The following is an 18,841-nucleotide window of genomic DNA, read 5'->3' on the forward strand; positions in this document are numbered from 1 at the left end:
GCAATAGCAAGAATCAAGTGATGATCACTCACGCAGCAAACTGAGAGATTCATTGGAAGAAAAAACTAAAAGAAAAGGGAAAAGATAACATTTGTGAATTTTATTTCTCGTCAGCTCCATGTTTCTCACTTTCGCTGTAGACCAAAAGCACCAGGGCCTTTGGGCAACACAATCTCACATTGTTTGTTTCTGAAGGGGTCAATGGGTGAACAGAATTAGTCGTCCAGGTCAAAACGTGTCTCTTCATCCATCTCATTGGCCTCTATTGCATATTACATCAACGGTTAAAACAAATAAACAGTTCCAGCATGACAATGCACATTACTTAAATACTGAGCCCCTGGGGCCATAATACTGTTTCCAACAACCATCTATACCACTGACAGTCTCTCATAGGCATACCAGCACACATTGTACTATCTTTTTCTAAATGCATTTCATAAGTTTGTATTCCACCTGGAAACAATTTTTTCCTTCACCTTAGCAACCACTGTGGATATGTTCAACCAGATGCTTCCCTTTCGTTCTGTAAAAACGTAAATGGACGTTTCTATAGCTTGAACGTAACCCAACCCAACCCCAGATGTGCCTGACCATCAGAGATGGTCTGAATTCAAACGTCAATTTAAACATTTGTAAAATTGCAGAATTTGTAACAACACATTGGAATTTAAAACAATGTTTCTGTTATTTTACATTTTGTTATCCAGTAGAGAAATTCAGAGATTTGTGAATTACATTTCGGAATATCAAGTGAACCAATTTCCCTGTAAGTAATAGAAGGAGTCAAATCATTGGAATTTACCCCAAATCTGCCATCTGTACTTGTGATAGGAGGGAAGAGCTGGTACAATACCCAGTACAGTTTCTCTGTGTCCATAATCATGTCGAAACACTGACTGCATCTTTATTTCATAAAGCATCCACCTATAGGTGTGAATCATTACATTTTTTACCCCCAAAACCCAAACTCTGAAGTCATGCAGGAGTGCAGGTTGGTATTGTTCCCTATTGTCATTGACAGAAACTGCTTTAAACTAGAAGCACTTCCCTTGTTCTAGCTATAAATAAACCTTGACCGCTAAGATATATACTATATTCATATATTTTATATACAGCCATTAACTGGCTGATATAAATCCAGTTTTTTCTATTACGATATTCATAAAAAAAAAAAAAAATGTACCTGTGCAAATATCCACAAATTGAAGTGTTCACATTTAAGACATTGGCGCCCTCCAGTGGCTCATTATGGGCATTGCCCTAGGGCCCACTGGAAGGAGCTGATTCAAGTCAAAGCAAAGTGCATTGAGGTCTATATTACCTAATGCTAATATACACCACAATGTTATAGGACATAGGACTGACCCTTTTCAGGTCAATAAGTGTGTCTGTCTGTTCTGTACTGCAAAGGGCGGTGAAATGTAGTGGACTACATGAGTGTTTTTGAGTGTTCTTGACAGTTGTGAGTGTTTTTGAAAAAATAAACGACAGGAGGATTGCAAAAACAAACTGACATACAGACAGTAAAAACGCTTGTGATGAAGATCAAACCCTACATGATCACTTTGGTCTGACTGGTTAAATCACCATGAGCAAAAAGCCACAACTGAGACCGAGAGCGTTAACAGTAAATAACCAGGCAGACATCTTGGTCTCTGTAGCCTACATGAACATCACAGTACATCCTTTATTCTAATCAGGAGGAGGGTGAGGAAGCCTTTTTGAGGTTCTTATTTTCCAACATTGAACTTTTACTGTATGTAGGCATACTGTAAGAGGAGCAACAGGGAAAACACAGCATCCCAGTCACATTGTCTTTATGTCTCTCTCTGTCTCTCTCTGTCTCTCTAAATGACTCCTCTGCGTATCTATGCACTTCCCCTACAACCCACAGTAGCCGACCCCACATGAAAAAATACATTAATATACTATGGTAAGAATACTGTACTATTACTATATTTATATACTATAGTATTCACTGTAGTGTTTTGCAGACTTTCCTATAGTATTCAACTGTAGTGTTTTTGCAGACATGACTGTAGTGTACTGTAGTATATACTGCAGTGTTTTTGCAGACATGATTTACAGTTTACTATAGAGTTTACTATTGTTACATACACCGGATAGGTGCAGTGAAATGTGTTGTTTTACAGGGTTAGCCATAGTAGTATGGCGCCCCTTTAGCAAATTAGGGTTAAGTACCTTGCTCAAGGGAACATTGGACAGATTTTTCACCTTGTCAGCTCATGCATTCGAACCAGCAACCTTTCGATTACTGGCCCAACGCTCTAACTGCTAGGCTACTTGCCGCCCTGTAGGAAACCAACAGGACAAACACTAAAAGAGCAAATTTTCCATAACCTGTAGGTAGGTAGGAATGGAGTCTGAACGGATACTTTAGAGCTTCTGCTCTTTTATATAACCTGTAGGGAACACAATATATGGTCTATACTTGGCAAGTAGGTTTCTCATTCATGGGTGGCACAAATTGGGGTACAGGGTATGGGAATGGGTGAGGTATATGCAAATTAATATTGTAGATTTACTATAGTTAAAACACTGTAGTGTTTTTGCGGATAATGTAGTATTTTTGCGGAAATTACTGTAGTATTTACTATAGTATTCTACAGTATACTACAACATGTAAGTACTACACATGATCAATGGATACTACAATGTGGAGTTTAGTATTCTACAAAATTCTATAGTAAGCACTACACGATCGAGGGATACTACAGTGTGGAGTATAGTATTCTACAGTATACTACAGTTAACTACATAATTTTATAGTAAGTACTATAGTATTGTATAGTAAACTGTAGCATTTTGTCATGTGGGACAGTCATCAGCAGTAGACAAAACCAGTTTGATCTGAAGTTCACCAATGTCAAAATGCTGAAGGGTGTCAGAGTAGAGGCACCAGTGTGTGTGTAACAGTGGGAATGGGATTGGGTGGTTCCAGTTGCCTCAGAAAAAAACTGATTTTGATGTTCACCTTCAATGTAGTGAGATGGCTGAAGATAAATCGGCATGGCACGGAATAGAAATCAAACAAATTTGCATTGCATCGCATTGCACTGAAAGCAATATGACATATATATATATATATATACACACATATATATACATTAATATACATATATATATATACACATATATACATATACATATATATACATATATGACTTACTCAAATACACAGAAATAAAGTATTTAAAATATAAATACTTAAATAATCATGTACTTCAAACATTGTCTGTTCCAAATTTGGTTCACTAGTATGTCTGACAGCTTTTCATTTTGGCAAAGCCATGTGACATTCAAGGGCACAATGTTCTGCAGTGAACCGCGGTTGCATTTTTTTCCTTTCCAGCCACCCTTTCAGCCATAATACATTGAGTTAGGCTATTTTATGCAGAGGAACTGTAACTCTTTCATGACTTGAATTCAACTTTGCTGAAGAAATGTAAAAGGGATAGATCATATCGTGAGAAGTAGGGGATGAAATGCTTAAAAACAGCTTGATATGATTATTGGTAATGACCAGTTCCAACACAGACATTGATCCCAGCCAATCAGAGGGTTAAAATAGTTTCTCAGGAAAAGGAATGTGCCAATGGAATTACTTTGCAAGGGTGTGTGCAGGAAACCAAATGTACAGGTAGCTAAAGAGGTATGAAGGTGAAAAAATAGCACTATGAACCACAGTTCTGATCTACATAGATTACGTTTTCATATTGCCGCTGATGGAGCATGATGTGTACCAAAGTGTATACTACCTGATCTTATACATTAATAAAACAGCTTATTACGGTGTGGGTTGTACAATACTACAAAACTGAAACCTATATCCGTCCAGTTTATATTTGTCATGTGCAATAAGACTTACTGAGAAAGATTCATGGTGTGTCCGAGAAAACATCCCCATCTGCTACTTTATTCAGTTGATGATATTGTAAGTGGAAAATGGATGTGAATGTTACCATTGGCTGGTTCAAAGTGTCTGTCAACTCCTCTGTCATTGCCAATAATTCAATCCCACCCATACCATGCACACAATGAAAAACAGAGCAACTTTTCAGGCCACTTGTCAAATCATTGAGTTAACTGTCTCCCTATTTGTGCATGTTGTCCACTGGCGACAAGTCCTTGGATAATCACTTAATCCATATTAATGTTCAAATGGGAGAAGAATGACCAAAAACACATACAGTGACACGCAGAAGACAATCAAAGACAATCAAAGACGGCGAGACACAAGAAATGTTTTCGATAGTGTCGGTTCGGAGGTGGTGATGGTTAAAAACCACAATGATACCAATCATAAAAGTAATAGTCATTATGGCTAGAGTTAACAATAAAAAATATGAAGCTGGATTTCTCTCTGGTTCGGATCCAGTGGATGAAGTTGGGGGGAGGGGATGCTTGAGTCTGTGTGGCGTGGGGGGTTTGGGTGGTGAGGTTGAGACTGGTGTGGAGAGGGGTAGGTCTTTAGCCACGTAAGAGACAGGAGGAAATGTATTTATCTCCAGCCCCAAGTCCCTTTATCTATTTCTCTTTCCATCCTTCTCAACCCCCATTATATTCAGAGTTCGAGGTCCTTCGAGATTTGCGTGGCGATGTCCCGGAAAGCAAGTGGTGCCCCCCAGAGTCGCGTGTACCGCACCCCGTTGGAAGACTCATTGTTGGCGGCGCTGCCCCCTGTGGAGAGGTGGCACACCTCGGCCTCAAAGGCCACTTGACCACTGGCCGCCCCGTGGGTGCAGGAGAGCAGAAAGGGGCCGGCATGGTGGACCTGGCAGTCGCAACCCCGTGCCGCCTCCCGCAGAGCCAGCACCACCTCCGCCGGGTCCCGCCGCCCCCCAGGTCCCCTCAGATCCCAGCCACGTCCGACTGCCCGGGGCTCGGACGCTTTTTGATGCCCAGGTAAATGGCGACTGGAGGCCAGAAAGGGACAGAAAAGTAGGAGAAAGGACAGAGGTGTGGAAGAGTGGAGGAAAAAGGAGGAGAGAACAGCTGTTAGAGGGAAAGGGGTAGTAAATGTGGGTAAGAAGAAAAACTTGTGACGGGTTGTTGAATCTAAACTTGAATGTCCAGTTAAGGTGTGTAAGTTTACTGTCTGAAACATGAGTTCTAGATGGGTTGACGAAGGGCTGCCGGATATACTGACCTTGTGACATATACTGACCTTGTGACCGCAGATCGGCAGATTCCCTCAGGTTCATTTGTGACCCTGCGTAGAGAACAAACACACACGCACAACACACACACACACACACACACACACACACACACACACACACACACACACACACACACACACACACACACACACACACACACACACACACACACACACACACACACATACAGTTAAAGGGGGAATCGGAGAGAAGTGGTTGTTCCACTGGATGTCATAAGGTGAATGCACCAATTTGTAAGTCGCTCTGGATAAGAGCGTCTGCTAAATGACTTAAATGTAAATGTAAATGTGATTTATGGGAGACTTTACCCTTTGCCAAAGTTGTAAAATTTGTTGTTGTTTAGAAGGAGGGCAATGGCGAATTGAGTTACTGCACACACGCAGTTCACAGAGTAGGCATTTCCTAACGGAAATATGCAAACACATGCTAGAACGCGGCATAAGGATCTTGCTAGCTCGTGCTTGGCTCTGCCCACTATGCTTAGTTTGCTCCCATTGGAAACGACAGGTTGTGGTGTATCTTGGTTTAGTTATAAAAAATATTTGGTAAAATGTTAGTGAGCCTGTCACGACTTCTGCCGAAGTCGATGCCTCTCCTTGTTCGGGTGGTGCTTGGCGGTCGACGTCACCGGTTTTCTAGCCATCATTGATCCATTTTTAATTTTCCATCGGTTTTGTCTCGTCTTCCTACACACCTGGTTTCAATCCCATTCATTACCTGTTGTGTATTTAACCCTCTGTTTCCCATCATGTCTTTGTCAGAGATTGTTTTATGTTCAGTGTCATGTTTTTTGTATTTGGTGCGCGACGGGTCCTTGTACCCAATTTGTTTCATTTGTATTTATGGTTTTGGAGTTATGTTTTGTTTTAATAAATTACTCAATTTTACCAAGTTTAATTCTCCTGCGCCTGACTTCCCTGCCACCTATACACACGAATTGTGACAGAATCTCTGACCAACAATGAAGTCAGCAGGAGAAGGTACCCCGGCCATGGAGGTGGAGGAGCACGTCATGGAACATACAGAGATGATTTACAAACTGAGCGCTGCCATGGATCGCGTTGTCCAGAATATGGACCGCTGGGAGACACAGGGAGTTTTCCCAGCGCCTCCACCAGCACAATCGGGGTCTCCCCTGTCCCACCTGAACCCAGCAGGATCCAGCTATCCATGCCACGGGGATACGACGGAGATGCTGCCGGCTGCCAGGGGTTCCTCCTCCAACTAAGCCTGTACCTGGCCACGGTCCACCCAGCTCCATCGGACCGTGAGAAGAGTTTCACCCTCGTCTCGTGCCTCACCGGGAAAGCCCTGGAGTGGGCCAGCGCTGTGTGTGGAGGGGGAGATGCAGCGTTGAACAATTTTGAGGAGTTCATCCGCTGTTTCCGGACAGTATTCGCCACCCACCTGAGGGCAGAGCGGCGGGTGAGCGCCTCTACCATGTAAGGCAGGAGACGAGGAGCGCCCAGGTGTTTGCACTGGAGTTTAGGACCCTGGCTGCCGGAGCTGGATGGAGCAACCGGGCCTTGGTCGACCATTACTACTGTAGTCTACGTGAGGACGTCCGTCGGGAGCTGGCTTGCAGAGACACCACCCTCATTTTCGACCAGCTGGTGGACCTGTCCATCCGGCTGGACAACCTGCTGGCTACCCGCGGACGTCCAGATTGGGGTTTGGTTGTTCCATCCTCCCGCACACCCTCTCCGATACCTACGGAGCTGGGAGGTGCGGTGCACAGGGAGAACAGAGGGGGATCCCGCTCGTGCACCATATGTGGCCACAGAGGTCACACTGCTGGTCGGTGCCGGGTTGGGTTCCTCTGGGTATCGAGGTGGCAGGCAGGGCACTCTGGCGTCACCCCAGGTGAGTAGGCACCATTCTCACCCAGAGCCCTCTGTTGCACATATGTTTGTCTCTGTTACCTTTCCTGAATTTTCCCCGCGTTCCTAGCATATTCAGGCGCGGCTAGGAATTTCATTAACAAAGGATTAGCTCATAGTTTAGGGATCCCCATTGTTCCTGTGAATATGCCTTTCCCCGTTCATGCTTTAGATAGTCGACCATTAGGGTCAGGATTTATCAGGGAGGCCACCGCTCCTTTGAGTATGGTAACGCAGGGGGGTCACAAGGAAAATATTAGTCTTTTTCTTATTGATTCTCCTGCGTATTTCCGTGGTGCTGGGCCTACCCTGGTTAGCTTGTCATAACCCTACTGTTTCGTGGCCACAGAGGGCTCTCACGGGAGAGTGTTCAGGTAGGTGTTTAGGGGTTTCCGTTGGTGGTACTACGGTGGAAAGTCCAGACCAGGTCTCCACCGTGCGCATTCCCCCAGAATATGCCGATTTGGCTCTCGCCTTCTGTAAAAAGAAGGCGACTCAATTACCACATCATCGACGGGGGGATTGTGCGATAGATCTCCTGGTAGACACTGCACTTCCCAGGAGTCACGTGTATCCCCTGTCGCAAGTGGAGACGGTGGCTATGGAGACATATGTCTCTGAATCCCTGCGTCAGGGGTACATTCAGCCCTCCATTTCACCCGTCTCCTCGAGTTTCTTTTTTGTGAAGAAGAAGGATGGAGGTTTACGCCCGTGCATTGATTATCGAGGTCTCAATAAAATCACAGTGAGGTATAGTTACCCGCTACCTCTTATCGCTACGGCGATTGAGTCAATGCACGGGACGTGCTTCTTCACTAAACTGGATCTCAGGAGTGTGTACAATCTGGTGCGTATTAAGAAGGGAGACGAGTGGAAGACGGCATTTAGTACCACCTCAGGGCATTATGAGTACCTAGTCATGCCGTATGGGTTGATGAATGCTCCATCAGTTTTCCAATCATTTGTGGACGAGATTTTCAGAGACCTGCACGGGCAGGGTGTAGTGGTGTATATCGACAACATTCTGATATACTCCGCTACACGCGCCGAGCATGTGTCCCTGGTGCGCAAAGTGCTTGGTCGCCTGTTGGAACATGACCTGTACGTCAAGGCTGAGAAATGCTTGTTCTTCCAACAGTCCGTCTCCTTCCTAGGGCATCGGATTTCCACGTCAGGGGTGGAGATGGAGAGTGATCGCATTGCAGTCGTGCATAATTGGCCGACTCCCACCACGGTAAAGGAGGTGCAGCGATTCTTAGGGTTTGCCAACTACTACCGGAGATTTATCCGGGGTTTTGGTCAGGTTGCTGCTCCCATTACCTCACTGCTAAAGGGTGGCCCGGTGCGCTTGCAGTGGTCAGCTGAGGCGAACAGGGCTTTTAGGCACCTGAAGGCTCTGTTTACCTCGGTTCCTGTGTTGGCTCATCCCTCTTTGCCGTTCATAGTGGAGGTGGACGCATCCGAAGCTGGGATAGGAGCAGTGCTCTCTCAGCTCTCGGGTACGCCACTGAAGCTCCGCCCCTGTGCTTTCTTTTCGAAGAAGCTCAGCACGGCGGAGCAAAACTATGATGTGGGGGACCGGGAGCTGTTGGCTGTCGTCAAGGCTTTGAAGACATGGAGACATTGGCTTGAGGGGGCTAAACACCCTATTCTCATCTGGACTGACCATCGCAATCTGGAGTACATCCGGGAAGCGAGGAGACTGAACCCTCGTCAGGCAGGGTGGGCCATGTTTTTCACCCGTTTTGTGTTTACCCTCTCTTATAGACCAGGCTCCCAGAACGTGAAGGCAGACGCACTGTCCCGGCTGTATGAGACATAGGAGCGGTCCATGGATCCCACTCCCATACTCCCAGCCTCTTGTTTGGTGGCGCCGGTAGTGTGGGAGCTGGACGCGGACATTGAGCAGGCGTCACGTGCAGAGCCCTCTCCCCCTCAGTGTCCAGCTGGGCATCTGTACGTTCCGTCTGCTGTTCGTGACCGACTGATCTATTGGGCCCACACGTCACCCTCCTCTGGTCATCCTGGGATAGGTCGGACGGTGCGCTGTCTTGATGGGAGGTACTGGTGGCCCACTTTAGCTAAGGGCGTGAGGATTTATGTTTCCTCCTGCTCAGTGTGCGCCCAGAGCAAGGCTGCTAGACACCTGCCCAGAGGTAAGTTACAACCCTCACGTTCCACAACGACCGTGGTCACACCTGTCGGTGGATTTCTTAACTGATCTTCCACCTTCACAGGGTAACACCACGATCCTGGTCGTTGTGGATCATTTTTCTAAGTCCTGTCGTCTCCTCCCTTTGCACGGTCTCCCTACGGCCTTACAAACTGCGGAGGCTCTGTTTACACACTGCCTGAGGATATAGTGTCTGATCGGGGTCCCCAGTTCACGTCAAGGGTCTGGAAGGCGTTCATGGAACGTCTGGGGGTCTCGGTCAGTCTTACCTCAGGTTTTCACCCCGAGAGTAATGGGCAGGTGGAGAGAGTTAACCAGGATGTGGGTAGGTTTCTGAGGTCTTATTGCCAGGACCACTCCTTTTGGAGGAGTGGGCGAAATTCGTGCCCTGGGCAGAGATGGCCCAAAACTCACTACGCCACTCCTCCACTAACCTTTCTCCCTTTCAATGTGTATTAGGGTATCAGCCGGTTCTGGCTCCATGGCATCAGAGTCAGACCCAAGCTCCTGCGGAGGAAACCTGGGAGGCCTCCCACGTTCACCTCCAGCGCTCCATACTGCGCCAGAAAGTTGGCGCAGACCGTCACCGCAGTGAGGCCCCGGTGTTCGCACCAGGGGACAGGGTCTGGCTCTCGACCCGAAACCTGCCCCTCCGCCTGCCCTGCCGGAAGCTGGGTCTGCGGTTTGTGGGGCCGTTTAAAGTCCTGAGGAGAGTGAACGAGGTATGTTATAGGTTACAGCTACCCACTAATTACCGTATTAACCCCTCGTTCCGTGTGTCTCTCCTCAGGCCGGTGGTGGCTGGCCCGCTCCAGGAGACTGAAGTGCGGGATGTTCCTCCGCCCCCTCTGGACATCGAGGGGGTCCCGGCGTACTCCGTTCGATCCATTTTGGATTCGAGACGTCGGGCGAGGGTCCTTCAGTACCTCGTGGACTCTGAGGGGTACGGTCCGGAGGAGAGAAGCTGGGTTCCGGTGGAGGACGTGTTAGATCCTTCCATGCTGCGAGAATTCCACCGTTTCCATCCGGATCGCCCTGCGCCTCGCCCTCCGGGTCGTCCCCAAGGCCGGTGTCGATGCGCTGCTGGAGCCGCGCATCAGGGAGGGGGGTACTGTCACGACTTCTGCCGAAGTCGATGCCTCTCCTTGTTCGGGTGGTGTTCGGCGGTCGACGTCACCGGTCTTCTAGCCATCATTGATCCATTTTTCATTTTCCATTGGTTTTGTCTCGTCTTCCTACACACCTGGTTTCAATCCCATTAATTACCTGTTGTGTATTTAACCCTCTGTTTCCCATCATGTCTTTGTCAGAGATTGTTTTATGTTCAGTGTCATGTTGTTTGTATTTGGTGCGCGACGGGTTCTCCTACCCAATTTGTTGTATTTATGGTTTTGGAGTTATGTTTTGTTTTATTAAATTACTCAATTTTACCAAGTTTAATTCTCCTGCGCCTGACTTCCCTGCCACCTATACACACGAATTGTGACAGAGCCTCCGTTCAGATGGCGTGACACGACTGGGTGACGTAAGTGCAACCCATGAATACGGGTCAGAGTATGGAGTGATATTACTGCAATATTACCCCGTATCAGAGGCCCTGACTCGCACAACAGAGTCAACTAATAAGGCTGTATCAATATAAAATATAAAAAAACAACCCCATGCTTCTCATATTGTGTTTGTTCAGTGGGAACAGTGAATCTGTACTGATATGATTGTACTCCACGTCTTTTAGGGTGCGGTGGGAGAATCCACAGCAGTGTAAATGTTGGTGCATTCTGTGACACCAACTGTACGTCACTATCAATTCCACCACACAACAAAGACAGTCCGCATGTCCAGGAATCAACTGTCATTCAAAATAAAACAAGGTAGATGGAGTCACAGGAAGACCTTATGCACTAGGATGGTGCCCCTGGAACAAATCATTATTTTAACGCAAGCCCTTACGTATAATAAAAGGATAAATAACACTTTCATAACATATCATAGGTGTCAGTTTATGACAACTAAGACCATGTTTACTGTTTATCAGCCAATTGTCTAGCAAAACTGCCATAGCTAATTCATTGTTTGTGTCATGTTAAGTCATTGTTATGACAGTGTTATGTATCCCAGGCATGCCAAAGGAATGAACCAAAAAGTAGTGTGAGAGAGCTATGGAATAAAGACAAGTAGGTAGACATACAGGCCTACAGATAGACAGACACACAGGCCTACAGATAGACAGACATACAGGCATGCATACAGACAGACAGAGACAGACACACAGGCCTACAGATAGACAGACATACAGGCATGCATACAGACAGACAGAGACAGACATACAGGCATACAGATAGACAGACAAACAGGCATGCATACAGACACACAGAGACAGACACACAGTCATACAGATAGACAGACAAACAGGCATGCATACAGACACACAGAGACAGACAAACAGGCCTACAGATAGACAGACAAACAGGCATGCATACAGACAGACAGAGACAGACACACAGTCATACAGATAGACAGACAAACAGGCATGCATACAGACAGACAGAGACAGACATACAGGCCTACAGATAGACAGACAAACAGGCATGCATACAGACACACAGAGACAGACACACAGGCCTACAGATAGACAGACAAACAGGCATGCATACAGACACACAGAGACAGACACACAGGCCTACAGATAGACAGACAAACAGGCATGCATACAGACACACAGAGACAGACACACAGGCCTACAGATAGACAGACAAACAGGCATGCATACAGACACACAGAGACAGACACACAGTCATACAGATAGACAGACAAACAGGCGTGCATACAGACAGACAGAGACAGACAAACAGGCATGCATACAGACAGACAGAGACAGACACACAGTCATACAGATAGACAGACAAACAGGCATGCATACAGACAGACAGAGACAGACACACAGTCATACAGATAGACAGACAAACAGGCATGCATACAGACAGACAGAGACAGACATACAGGCCTACAGATAGACAGACAAACAGGCATGCATACAGACAGACAGAGACAGACATACAGGCCTACAGATAGACAGACAAACAGGCATGCATACAGACAGACAGAGACAGACATACAGGCCTACAGATAGACAGACAAACAGGCATGCATACAGACAGACAGAGACAGACATACAGGCCTACAGATAGACAGGTAAGGTAGACAGACATACAGACAGGTAAGACAGACAGGCATACAGACAGGTAAGGCGTACAGCGAGACAGGCATACAGACAGGCATACCGACAGGCATACAGACAGGCCTACAGACAGGCCTACAGACATGCCTACAGACAGGCCTACAGACAGACATGCAGACAGACAGGTAAGGCATACAGACAGACGGACATACAGACAGGGATACCGACAGGCATACAGACAGGTATACAGACAGACAGGCATACAGACAGGTATACAGACAGGCTGTCTGTAGGCCTGTCTGACATCAAAACTATGAAATAACACAAATGGATTAATGTAGTAACCAAAAAAGTCTTAACCAAATCAAAATATATTTTATGTTTGAGATTCTTCAAAGTAGCTACGCTTTGCCTGATGACAGCTTTGCACACTCTTGGCATTCTCTCAACCAGCTTCATGAGGTAGTCACCTGGAATACATTTCAATTAACAGGTATGCCTTGTTAAAAGTTAACAAGGTAGGGGTGGTATAGGTAGGGGTGTTGTGACAAGGTAGGGATGGTATACAGAAGATAGCCCTATTTGGTAAAAGACCAAGTCCATATTATGGCAAGAACAGCTCAAATAAACAAAGACAAACGACAGTCCATCATTACAGCCAATTCGGAAAATTTCAAAAACTTTGAAAGTTTCTTCAAGTGCAGTCGCAAAAACCATCAAGCGCTATGATGAAACTGGCTCTCATGAGGATCGCCACAGGAAAGGATGACCCAGAGTTACCTCTGCTGCAGAGGATAAGTTCATTAGAGTTAACTGCACCTCAGATTGCAGCCCAAATGAATGCTTCACAGAGTTCAAATAACAGACACATCTCAACATCAACTGTTCAGAGGAGACTGTGTGAATCAGGCCATCATGGTCGAATTGCTGCAAAGAAACTATTACTAAAGGACACCATAAGAAGAAGAGACTTGCTTTGGCCAAGAAACACGAGCAATGGACATTACACCGGTGGAAATCTGTCCTTTGGTCTGATTTTTGGTTCCAACCACCATGTCTTTGTGAGACGCAGAGTCGGTGAACGGAATATCTCCCTATGTGTGGTTCCCACTGTGAAGCATTGAGGAGGAGGTGTGATGGTGTGGGGGAGCTTTGCTGGTAACACTGTCTGTGATTTATTTAGAATTCAAGGCACACTGAACCAGCATGGGTACCACAGCATTCTACAGCGATACACCATCCCATCTGGTTTGCACTTACTGAGATTATCATTTGTTTTTCAACAGGACAATGACCCAACACACCTTCAGGCTGTGTAAGGGATATTTGACCAAGAAGCAGAGGGATGGAGAGCTGCATCAGATGACCTGGCCTACACAATCACCCGACCTCAACCCAATTGAGATGGTTTGGGATGAGTTCGACCGCAGATTGAAGGAAAAGCAGCCAACAAGTGCTCAGCATATGTGGGAACTCCTTCAAGACTGTTGGAAAAGCATTCCTCATGAACCTGGTTGACAGAATGCCAAGAGTGTGCAAAGCTGTCATCAAGGCAAAGGGTGGCTACTTTGAGGAATCTAACATATATTTTGATTTGTTTAACACTTTTTTGGTTACAACATGATTCATTATGTGTTATTTCATAGTTTTGAGTAGGTGTGTCCAAACTTTTGACTGGTACTGTAAGTAAACAGGAACGCAGTCACACACACACACACACACACACACACACACACACACACACACACACACACACACACACACACACACACACACACACACACACACACACACACACACACACACACACACACACACACACACACACACACACACACACACACAAACACACACAGTGTTAGTATGTCCAGAAGGCAGGCAGGCAGGCAGGCAGGCAGGCAGGCAGGCAGGCAGGCAGGCAGGCAGGCAGGCAGGCCGACAGAGAGAAGCCAGAGACATGGGAACTTACTAACTGTTTTTGATCCCTGGGGAAGGGTACAACCCGAGACTGATTTGTTTGAGCCCTGGCGCTTAGAGGGTTCTAGATTGACCCTGATGTAAGGAGAGGAAGAGCAAAAGAGAGAGATAGAAAAATAAATGGGAGAGGAAGGGGAGAAAGAGAATATAATTGAATCATGGCCAAAGGAATGGTGGATAACAGCGCAGCTGTAGCTGATTGGCATGGAGGAAGCATATGTTTCATTACATTACATATATGTGATTATACTGTATATTATAGCTGATTCCAGGGAGAGCTGGGTAAGCTCCGTTTCCAATGTCAGGGCCCGGGGCAGTGGTCTGTAACTTTGTGTAACAGAAAATTATCAACAGTGATCTTCTTGAACAAATTCAGTTAGTGTGCCTACCTCCCCCGTTTCCCCTTCTAAACACGACCCTGGTCCACGACTACCTGCTTGTGAGTTTGGAGGCAGGTGTTACGGAGGTGACTACTACTATTCACTAAGGTGATTGTCTCCTGCATTTGGAGGCAAACGTTACTGAGGTGAGTGTTGCGGAGGTGAACGATTACCTGCGCGTGAGTATGGAGGCAGGTGTTACGGAGGTGACTACTACAATTCACTAAGGTGATTGTCCCCTGCATTTGGAGGCAAGTGATATGGAGTGGACTGTTATGGAGGTGACCGTTAAGGAGGTGACCGCTTACCTGCGTGTGAGTTTGGAGGTGAGCTTGGTGAAGAGGTTGGAGGTGGCACGGCTGCGGGCGTGCGGCAGGGGACTTGCATCATGGTGGGACAGAGTGGGGGAGGTAGGCGGGGCCGAGTAGACGGGCGGGCCCCGGTCTCTCAGCTGGCCCCCGTGGAAGGTGCTTCGAATGGTGGAGCCCCGTGTCAGACGGCAGCGCTCGCTAGATGAGGAGGAGGCCCCGGCCCCAGAGATGCTCAGGGTGGAGGGGGATGTGGGGGGCAGGCGGTGGGACAGGGAGCTGGAGCAGAGAGACAATTAGAATTAGACAAATGTTACTGTCCACACTAAGTGGAAGCTTGTTTTCGGCTTCACAATAACATGGTTGACAAAAAACAACACTAGAAACGGGGCACCAGGTAGCCTAGCAGTTAGAGAGGTGATCCAGCAGCCAGAGGGTTGCCAGTTCAAATCCCGGTTCAAATCCCAGTTCAAAAAAGTCTGTCGGAAGTGACCTGGCAGGAAATGGGAAGTGATCTGGCAACCAACCGGAGAGTTGCTGGTATCAAATCCTAGATGCCATTGCCTGCCGTTGTCCCCTTCAGCAAGGCACTCAACCCCCCACAACAACAGCTCCCCGGGCGCTCAGTCTGGCAGCCCCCCGCACCTCTCCAAAAGCCTGTATGTATGTGTGTCTTTCGTATGAGTTGGTTAAAGGAGAAGTTTTGTTTTTAACAATCAAATATAATTTATTTTATGTAAATGGAATGTTATAGATGGGTCCAGACACCTATTCTGTGATTTCACTTGTTTTTGAGAAACTTACCCCAAACAGAAAATCCCCCACTGGGCACAGATGTAGACTCAACCTCTATTCTATGTTGGTTCAACATAACTTCATTGAAATTTAACCAGTGTGTGCCTAGTGGACACGTCATTCTCCTTGTGTAGTATGGGGGCCCTTAAAAAACATGAACAAAGGATCCAAAAACACCCAAATACTTATTTTTAGATACAGCAAAGCTCTCAGTATAGTAATGCAGTTCTTTAGATGTTGTACACATACAATTGTGTCATTTCGAACTTATCCGCAACATTAGATTCCCTTTTGTGCGACTCAAGCCATTTCCGCTATCCAGCTGTTCTATTCTCCATGTAGCCCGCTGCTACAGGTAAACTCCAAAATAAAGGAAACACCAACATAAAGTGTCTTAATAATGTGCCTTGGCATAGACTCTACAAGTGTCTGGAATTTCCTGTATGGAAGGGAGGTTGAAGAAGACAAAGGTTAAGACAACCCGATTCTAATATCCCATTACTATTTGAAACAAATGGTACCAGCTATGCTAGTTAGCAACAGCGCTGGTAGTTACAACGGCGCTGGTCCCACATTTGTGACGACATTGTTGTCACGACTCCGACCGAAGGTGACTCCTCTTCCCGTTCGGGTGGCGCTCGGCGGTCGTCGTCGCCGGCCTACTAGCTGCCACTGACTCTTTTTCCTCCCCCTCCTTATGTGTTTATTTGTTACACCTGTGTTGAGGTGATTATAATTAGTTGGGCTTTATTAGTCAGCCAGCCCGTACGTTTCTTTGTGCGGGATTGATCAGTTGTACCTTGGTATCGGGAGTAGACGAACGTATTGTTTATTTCGTTCGTAGAGTGTATTTGGACTGGTTTTTTGTCCCCCGTGTATGGGGCATTTGTTTGTACACCCAGTGTTTTCGTGGGGACGTTGTTTACCGTGTGTGCATTAAAAGTACTATATTGAACTCTCTGTTGTTCCTGCGCCTGACTTCACACCCTCCGACACCCAGAGCGTTACAATTGTATACCACATTTACTCAAGTGCTTCCTTTATTTTAGCAGTTACCTGTAGAATGGATGTAAAGGTTTCGCTCGAGTGGAATATGGAATATTCAAAATGGAATATAATGTTGCGGATAAAATTAAGAATTACACAATTTCATGTGTACAACAAAAAATACCTGCTTCACTATTCTGAGAGCTTAGCAGTTTCTAAAAATAAGTATTGGATGTTTTTGGAGCCTTTGTTCATGTTTTTTCGGAGCCCCCATACTACACAATGAGAATGAGGAAGTGCCCACACACTAGGATGAGGAAGTGATTTGCTGTTTGGGGAAAATGTCTAAAAAAACAAGTGAAATCACAAAGAAGTTGTCTGGACACTTCTATAACATACAATTTACGGTACGAGTCAAAAGTTTGGACACACTTACTCATTCAAGGGTCTTTCTTTATTTTTACTATTTTCTACATTGTAGAATAATAGTGAAGACATCTAAACTATGAAATAACACATATGGAATCATGTAGTAACAAAAAAAGTGTTAAACAAATATATTTTAATTTTGAGATTCTTCAAAAGCCTTGACAGCTTTGCAGACTCTTGGCATTCTCTCAATCAGCTTCATGAGGTAGTCACTTGGAAAGCATTGCAATTAACAGGTGTGCCTTGTTAAAAGTACATTTTGAAATGTATTTTCTTCTTAATGCGTTTGAGCCAATCAGTTGTGTTGTGACAAGGTAGGGGTGGTATACAGAAGATAGCCCTATTTGGTAAAAGACCAAGTCCATATTTTGGCAAGAACAGCTAAAATAAGCAAAGAGAAACGACAGTCCATCCTTACTTTAAGACATGAAGGTCAGTCAATGAGGAAAATTTCAAGAACTTTGAAAGTTACTTCAAATGCAGTCGTAAAAACCATCAAGCATTATGATGAAACTGTCTCTTATGACAACCGCCACAGGAAAGAAAGACCCAGATTTACATCTGCTGCAGACGATAAGTTCATTAGAGTTACCAGCCTCAGAAATTGCAGCCCAAATAAAAGCTTCACAGAGTTCAAGTAACAGACACATCTCAACATCAACTGTTCAGAAGAGACTGCGTGAATCAGGCCTTCATGGTCGATTTGCTGCAAAGAAAACACTACTAAAGGACACAAACAAGAAGAAGAGACTTGCTTGGGCCAAGAAACACGAGCAATGGACATTTGACCGGTGGAAATATGTCCTTTGGTCTGATTAGTCCAAAACTGAGATTTTTGGATCCAACTGCTTTGTCTTTATGAGACGCAGAGTAGGTGACCAGATGATCGCCGCATGTGTAGTTCCCACCGTGAAGCATGGAGGAGGTGGTGTGATGGTGTGGGGGTGCTTTGCTGGTGACACTGTCTGTGATTTATTTAGAATTCAAGGTACACTTAACCAGCATGGCTACCACAGCATTCCCATATGGTTTGTGCTTAGTGGGACTATCATTTGTTTTTGGTACAAATCATTCCTTAAGTTCTAGACCTTAGCTGAATCTGGTAATGAATGGTGTGGCTGTTGAACACGTTGAGGAGACTAAATTACTTGCAGTTACTTTAGATTGTAAACTGTCATGGTCAAAACATATAGATTCAATGGTTGTAAAGATGGGGAGGGGTCTGTCCGTAATAAAGAGGGCTGATATAATTGTAATCAGAGGGCTGATATAAATACGATGCATGCCAGTCTCTCTTGGCTAAGAGTTGAGGAGAGACTAACTGCATCACTTCTTTTTATAAGAAACATGAATGTGTTGAAAATCCCAAATTGTTTGCATAGTCAGCATACACACAGCTCTGACACTCACACTTATCCCACCAGACATGCCACCAGGGTTCTTTTCACAGTCCCCAAATCCAGAACAAATTCAAGAAAGTATTATATAGAGCCCTAATTGCATGGAACTTCCTTCCATTTCATATTG

At 45.7% G+C, this 18,841-nt stretch overlaps 1 protein-coding gene across 11 annotated transcripts in view; it reads right to left on the reverse strand.

The window, feature by feature from the left end:
* Positions 1 to 80: 80 nt before the first annotated feature.
* Positions 81 to 18,841, reverse strand: part of LOC139537615 (MAP/microtubule affinity-regulating kinase 4-like) — a 75,102-nt gene continuing 56,341 nt past the window's right edge. For 3 of the 11 annotated variants that reach the window (XM_071339137.1, XM_071339136.1, XM_071339143.1), the window contains 3 exons: positions 15,104 to 15,382; positions 14,408 to 14,490; positions 4,616 to 5,236 (listed from right to left, as the gene is read on the reverse strand). In XM_071339137.1, the coding sequence (XP_071195238.1) occupies positions 4,731 to 5,236; positions 14,408 to 14,490; positions 15,104 to 15,382 (868 nt within the window). In that variant the 3' untranslated portion in view covers positions 4,616 to 4,730. Of the gene's footprint in view, positions 5,237 to 14,407; positions 14,491 to 15,103; positions 15,383 to 18,841 lie in introns of all 11 variants that reach the window. The other 8 variants (XM_071339146.1, XM_071339145.1, XM_071339142.1 and 5 more) reach the window with 5 other exon arrangements.

This window comes from Salvelinus alpinus, chromosome 13 (genome assembly GCF_045679555.1).
Source record: "Salvelinus alpinus chromosome 13, SLU_Salpinus.1, whole genome shotgun sequence".
NCBI lineage: Eukaryota > Metazoa > Chordata > Actinopteri > Salmoniformes > Salmonidae > Salvelinus > Salvelinus alpinus.